The 7,452-nt window shown below is 49.7% G+C and overlaps 1 protein-coding gene across 1 annotated transcript; it reads left to right on the top strand.

Moving 5' to 3' along the window:
- The first annotated feature begins 2,639 nt into the window (after positions 1–2,639).
- Positions 2,640–7,233, top strand: LOC131480960 (ghrelin O-acyltransferase-like). Its single transcript, XM_058667444.1, has 3 exons — positions 2,640–2,728; positions 4,900–5,120; positions 6,266–7,233. The coding sequence occupies exons 1-3, from the start codon at positions 2,643–2,645 to the stop codon at positions 7,231–7,233; spliced, it is 1,275 nt and encodes a 424-aa protein (XP_058523427.1). The 5' UTR covers positions 2,640–2,642.
- The last annotated feature ends 219 nt before the right edge of the window (positions 7,234–7,452 follow it).

A 7,452-nucleotide genomic window follows, 5' to 3' on the forward strand; every position in this document is an offset into this window, starting at 1 on the left:
TGAGGTCGTCCACTGATTGATATGGTCCATTATAAAGTCTCCGTTTGCCCCATATTTCACTGCCAACATGTAGCTGAGATGAATGATTGATCTGCTCTGTCTTCTGTCTTTTCTTGATTAGAGTTCTGAGTCCAGCAGTTCGATTGGGGAGATCTCCAAAGAAACTTTGAGGTATTCCCAGACTAGTTTCTTGTATGTTCTAGCAAGCACAGGGCCCGGCACAGTCCATCACCCTGATCAGCTGGTGGTTGCAATTGCTGGGTTGGTTCTGTTTTCGGTCCCGAGTTGCACTGGAACCAATGGGTGTTGCAGTCCAGTCTGGTTCGGCCCTTACATCAACCAGTGGGAGCTGCAGCCTAGTCGGGGCGACCCACAATAACCCCCACCAGGCCCGCCCCCTACCCTGGTTTGCCGGTATGTGTAGCAGAAGACCAGTCTGTCCCCCATCCCATTTGGCTCTTGTACATGTCTAATTTTAAGATGAAAGTATCAGAAAGGTAAAGTGAATGCTCGGAGTCCCCAGAAAGAGGTGCTCCTTGCCCCAAGATGTTCCTCCATCAAGACGTATTTCCTCTGGGGAGCTGGCATCGTGGTGTAGCACATAAAGTTGCCACCTGCAGTGCCGGTGTCCTGGAAAACGCAGCAGAGGGTGGCCCAATTGCCAGGGCCCCTGAGCCCACTTGGGAGGCCTGGAAGAATTTCCTGGCTCCTGGCTCATCCCCGGCCAACACAGCCATTTGAGAAGTGAATCAGCACATCTAAGATGTCTCTCTCTGTGTCTCTCCTCTTCTGTGTAACTCTGCCTTTCAAATGGATACATAATTAAATGTTAAAAATGTATTTTCTCGGCCTTTATGTAAGGCTGCCTGCTCTTGCGTGTTCCTTTTGAGCTGACCGACACCGATCAGGGCCAGCCCTGTCATGCCCTGGTCCATGGACAGACCTTATTAGCCAAGAATGGGTCTGCTGTTCTCGTCTTGCCTCTAGTGAAGGCTCCTCTGTATTACCCACACCCCAAAGAAAAAATTATTTTTTAATGATTCCCTCTGCACACTTTTGACTATATGGAATGTCAGGACTATAGGCAGAGGCTTCGCCGGCCATGCCACGGTGATGGGCCCCTACCCTTTTGCTTCTTCAAAACCTCCATAAGGTTAGCAAGTATTTTTTGAGTAAACACATGTAGATAGCGTTGTTTTGAGCAGGGAATAGAGCAATGAACAGTTCCTCCCCTGTAATTCTCACATCTGGCCTGAAGAGGGCAGGCAATAGACTAAAGGCGAAATAGACACCAGGGCACTTCTGTCCACGAAGATTGAAAGAACAACAAAGTGTATTGTAATATAAACATTGTTGAAATCTAAGCATATTTTATTATAATGGATTCTGGTATGAGAGGAGAAAATGAAGAGCAGAGTGATGGTTAACAATGGGCCTCTTGTTTTTGGTTCTAAAGATTTGTTCTTGGGCCTGGCGGTGTGGCCTAGCGGCTAAAGTCCTCACCTTGAACGCCCCAGGATCCCATATGGGCGCTGGTTCTAATCCTGGCAGCTCTACTTCCCATCCAGCTCCCTGCTCGTGGCCTGGGAAAGCAATCGAGGACGGCCCAATGCTTTGGGACCCTGCACCCATGTGGGAGACCCAGAAGAGGTTCCTGGCTCCTGGCTTTGGATCAGCACAGCACCGGCCGTTGCACTCACTTAGGGAGTGAATCATCGGAAGGAAAATCTTCCTCTCTGTCTCTCCTCTCTGTATATCTGATTTTGTAATAAAATAAATAAATCTTTAAAAAGAAAAAGATTTGTTCTCATTTGAAAAACAGAGTTAGAGGGAGTGTCAGACAGATACAGACAGATCATCCATTCACTGGTTCACTCTTCCCAAATGGCTGAAACAGCCAGCACTGGGCCAGGCTGAAGCCAGGAGCCAAAGCTCCATCGTGGTCCCAGACGTGGGTGGTAGGGGCCTAAGTGCTTGGGTCATCTGCTGCTGCCTTCCCAAGCACCTTAGCAGGGAGCGGGAGTGGAAGTGGAGCAGCCTGCACTGGGACTGGCTCTCACATGGGATGCTGGTGTCACAGAGGCAGCAGCTGTACCTGCCGTACCACAGCTCCTACCTTGAGCACCTTCATTTTTGGCCTCCAGAACCTGCCTCCTCTCCTCCTGCTCACCTCATTCCTCCTGCCCGTGCAGGGAGCTGCCCATCGTCAACTGGAAAATGAGATATTTTCCTAACCTAGAGAAGAGAAAATGGCAGGACAGAAACTGGAAAAACAAACAATGGCCTGTGTCAACGGAAGGTGGCCGCAACTTCTGAGAGCTGTGCTTTTAGTAGCTATTATTAAGTGATAATAACCCCAAAAGAGGTTTTGGTTTCCAGGGTGCAGTTCCCCTTATCAGAAAAGCAGCTTCCATACTGCTTGTAGGCAATGCTTCTGTTCAGTTTTTGTTCACCCAGACCTTCCAAACACACACACACACACACTTACACACACAGAGACCAACTGACCGACCTTATAAAAAGTCCAGAGACAGCGCCTGGCTGATGTTTCTCTTGCAGGAGGCTGCGTTGAGGACTCTGGATATGACCGTGTCTTGGGTTCCAGTTTTAATGCATTGCTGCAGGCACTCCCCCTCCACCCCATGTCACTCTATCAAGGAGCCGCTTTCCCTTTCGCACTGTTGTTTAGTCACCTCTGTAGCAAGGACTCATTTTCTGCCAATGCCAGGCAGGTAGGGGCGTGGGGGGAAGGGGAGTGGGGGTGCTGCTGACTTAAGTCTTCCATCCAGGTCAGAAAATACAACAGACCTCAGGCCTGAAGACTGCCGTTCACCTGCGCCACTGACGGCCGGTTGTTTGCAAATGGCCATGAATAACAGAGGAAATGAATGTGGTGCCTGCGTTGACTCAAAGCTTGATAGGTTCACATGGCACGGGAAGTGAATAATAAACTCTGTGGATGGGGTGGATGCTGGGATGGCACAGGGTTCCCCCCGTGTATACAACCGTGCCGACTCTAGATTCCAGTCCTTAGCACTCCTCATGTTGGGAAATTTGATTATCCTTTTCTTCTTCTGTTTTTTTTTTTTTTTTAGTAAAATTGAATTTTATATAAGGTAATACTTAAGTTACATAAGTAACTTGTAAGTAAATGTAAAATTACTTGTCATTTATTTGAGAGGCAGAGACAGGCTGATGTGGAGAGAGGACTCCTAGCTGCTGGGTCACCACCCAGATTCCCACAACGGTTAGCACTGGGCCAAATGGGATCCAGTTTCCCCAATTACTCGAGCCCCCACCACTGCCCCCTCGGCTGTGCATTAGGGGTCAGAGGCAAGAGGCAGGTATTGAACCCAGGTACCCTGAAGTGCACGGGCACTTACAAAGAGATTTATTTATTTATTTATTTATTTATTTATTTATTTGAAAGGCAAAGGTACTAGAGAGGGAGAACTATTCCGTCTACTGGCTCACTCCCCAGATGGCTGCAACAACCAGCCCTGAGACAGGCTGAAGTCAGAGGCTAAGAGCTTCTTCTGGATTTCCCACATGGATTCAGGGTCCCCAAAATACTTGCACCACCCTCTGTGCTTTCCCAGGCCATAAGCAGGGAGATGGGTTGGAAATCGGGTAGCCGAGACACAAAGTGGCAGCCACAAGGTACCAGTGTTGCAGGCAGCAGCTTTAACTGCTACACCATGATCTGGCCTGGAGTCCAGGCACCTTAACAAGTGTCTTAATGTTTAGGCAAAGCATCACCCCCATAAATGTATTTTTTTTAAAAAGTCTTTGCATGATTTCTCAGAGAAATGAAATAAAACAAAATTCGTGGGCCAGGCGCGGTGGCCTAGTGGCTTAAGTTCTCAACTTTTACGTGCCTGGATCCCATATGGGCACTGGCTCATATCCTGGTGACCCTGCTTTCCATCCAGCTCCCTCCCTGCTTGTGGCCTGGGAAAGCAGTCGAGAATGGCTCAAAGCCTTGGGACCCTGCACCCGTGTGGGAGACCCGGAAGAGGCTCCAGGCTTTGAATTAGCTCATCTCTGGCCGTTGCAGTCACTTGGGGAGTGAATAATCAAACAGAAGATCTTCCTCCCTGTCTCTCCTCCTCTCCATGTATCTGACCTTGCAATAAAAATAAATCTTAAAAAAGAATCTTGTTAGGTTACCCACATCCCAATTCGGGCTTCAGAATTATTGTTACTAAAGATTCAACAAGTTTCTTAGAAATTTTTTTAATATCCAATAACCTCAATGCATTAAATGGTCTCACTTGAAAACAAAACAAACAAACAAACAAACAAACAAAAACTTCTCCAGAATACCCTTCGTAACACGGAAACCCACAGCCAAAGGGCCACCTCCTAATAATGTGCTTATTCTGGAAACTAGGGTTTTTATATATTGAGGTTTCTAACAATGCCTTGGTTGATGCAAACAAAAATCAACTGAGCCATAGTCTTGCCAGACATCTCCTATATGTGCAGGGACAGACTGCAAGAGACAGGCTGAAAATGCCCAGGAACAGAATGTAGAAAGGCAGAGAAAGAGAGAAGGTGCCACAGTGACATGATCTGCAGGGATGATGCAGGCTTGTCAGAGAGCACGATTACATTTTAATCTAAAGGGCAGTGCAAGGATGTGGTCGATACAAAGGTTTTCTAAGCACAGGTTGCCTTGGGTGGGCATGAAAGAGACGGCTTCCCAGGGTCACTGAGGCAGAAGCCACAGTATGTCTTTTGAGGGAAAAAACTGCCCTTGGTTCGTTGTCCCAAAAGGTCAAAAAGAAGCCTTCCGAGTGATGCAGCATGGCTTCTGCAGGTGGTCGGCGGGGCCTCCCTCCCTTGTGGGCAGGTGGGGCTGCCCATGTTCTGGGCAGGCTTTCCCCTTTCTTTCAGGTACCTCTTTCTGCTGACGGGAGGGGGCGCCCTAGCCGCGGCTGCCATGGGGCCCTACACGGCGCTGGTCTTCATCCAGGCTGTCTGTGATGTGGTTCTGGTCTGCTCGCTCGGCCCACAGGCCGTCCACAGGTGGACTTTCCTCTTCCAGATGAGCTGGCAGACCCTGTGCCACCTGGGGCTGCAGTACACCAAGCATTACCTGCAGGAGCCGCCCTCCACCGGTAAAGCCACTTGCTGATTTGCTTGTCCGGAGCTGGGCAGGGATGAGCACACAGCATGATGGTCAGGGAGAGAACCAAGTGTTGAGTTTGAGTGGCCATTTCTTCTGGTGCTATAGTGTGACCTTGAACCTCTCTCAGATAATGACTTTTGGGGGGGATCTCAACTGGGATCTCAACCTGATATGGAATGCCATTTTAAAAATTATAAAATAGGACCCTGCGGCATGGCCTAGTGGCTAAAGTCCTCGCCTTGAACATGCCGGGATCCCATATAGGTGCCGGTTCTAATCCTGGCAGCTCCTCTTCCCATCCAGCTCCCTGCTTGTGGCCTGGGAAAGCAGTTGAGGACGGCCCAAAGCCTTGGGACCCTGCACCCATATGGGAGACCTGGAAGAGTTTCCTGGTTCCCCGCATCGGATAGGCGCAGCACCGGCCCGTTGCGGCTCACTTGGGGAGTGAAACATCAGACGGAAGATCTTCCTCTCTGTCTCTCCTCCTCTCTGTATATCTGACTTTATAATAAAATAAATAAATCTTTAAAAAAAAAACAGAGACAATAAAGTTGAGAGTTGAAGTGATTTTGTTCGAATGGTAGGGTTTGAGGGAGAAACTTTGACCCTTCAACTCATTCCTCAGATGCCTGCAGCAGCTTTACTAACTGTAGCAAGAATCCCACTCTGAATCTTTGACCATGACGCAGCAAGTGGTCATGGGATGGGTGACCACACCTCACACTGTCATTGGCTCACCAATGCATTCTCCTCCATGCCTCAGAACCAGCCCCGACCCAGGCAGAGTGCTACAGGGAATGCCATCTCCAACTTCCCACGGCTTCCTCGCTACCCTCAAGTTTTCTTTCTTCTCTGGCAAATCTCTCCCAAGTTGTTGGTCCTCATCTTTACAAGCCTTTCTTAGAAATATTATCCTCCACATTCCCCCATAATGTTTCTTGTCATCCTTTAGCGTATGTCCCTGGCTCATGTTGAATGTAACATTTGATCCTGCCCAGAGCTGAGCATGGCTCTCAGTTCATCCTAGTCTTAGAGGGGGCGCTGTACCCCTTCCCCTTGCTCTGTGATCACACGTGACAGACTGGATTAGAAGAATAAACAGGGAGTGTTTTCACACTAAAAAAATCTCTTTCAGGTTCTGCATCGCTCTTTCTTTGCTCATGCTCTTGACGCAGAAGGTCACGTCGCTCTCACTGGACATTGGTGAAGGGAAAGTGGAGGTGGCATTGGGAGGCGACAGGAACAGGTGCACTGTGTGTGAGCGTCTGTGTGTGGTGCTCCCCTATCTCAGCTACTTGCTGTTCTTCCCTGCTCTCCTCGGAGGTCCTCTGTGTTCCTTCCAGCGATTCCAGGCTCGTGTTCACAGCTCCAGCTCTGTGCGTCTCAGGCACTTGTTCCAGACTCTGTTCTGGAGAGGCCTACAGGTCCTGGGACTAGAGTGCCTCAAGGCGGCCGTGAGGGGGCTGCTGCGTGCAAGGACTGGACTCGCCCAGTGCCGGCATCTCCAGTGCGTCTCTATCATGTGGGCCACAGCTGTGTTCTTCCAACTCACCTACTACTTCCAGTGGCTCCTGGATGAGTCCCTCCTCCACACAGCAGGCTTTGGGGCTGGCTTGAGCCAGAGCACCGGTGAGGATGGCTTTGTCCACGACGCAGACATCTGGACGCTGGAAACGACGCACAAGTTAGCCTTGTTCACCAGGAAATGGAACCAAAGCACGGCTCTGTGGCTCAGGCGGCTGGTCTTCCAGCACAGCAGGCTGTGGCCGTTGTTCCAGACCTTTGCCTTCTCTGCCTGGTGGCATGGACTCCATCCAGGGCAGGTGTTCAGTTTCCTTTGCTGGGCTGTGATGGTAGAAGTTGACTACCTGATTCATGCCTTTGCCAGTTCATCCATCAGGGCCAAGCCCCTGCGGTTGCTCTATCGAGTTGTCACCTGGGCCCACATGCAACTCATCATGGCTTACGTAATGCTGGCCACAGAAGGGAGGAGCCCCTCCTTTCTCTGGCTGCTGTGCAATTCCTACAACAGCATCTTCCCTGCTGTGTACTGCACGTTGCTTTTTCTGCTAGCAAAGAGAAAGCACAAATTGCACTAACTTTTAGAAACACGTTCATCTCTTTATTTGAAAGGCAGAGCTGCAGAAAGAGACAGGAAGAGAGACCTTCCATCCCATGGTTCATTGCCCCAAATAGCCACAACAGGCTGGAGCAAGGAAATCCCCGTGGGTGCAGGGCCCAAGCAGTTGTATCATCTTCCATGGCTTTCCCAGGTGCATTGGCAGGGAGGTGGCTTTGAAGTGAAGCAACTGGGACTT

The sequence above is a fragment of the Ochotona princeps genome, chromosome 8 (assembly GCF_030435755.1).
Source record: "Ochotona princeps isolate mOchPri1 chromosome 8, mOchPri1.hap1, whole genome shotgun sequence".
NCBI classification, from domain to species: Eukaryota; Metazoa; Chordata; class Mammalia; order Lagomorpha; family Ochotonidae; genus Ochotona; species Ochotona princeps.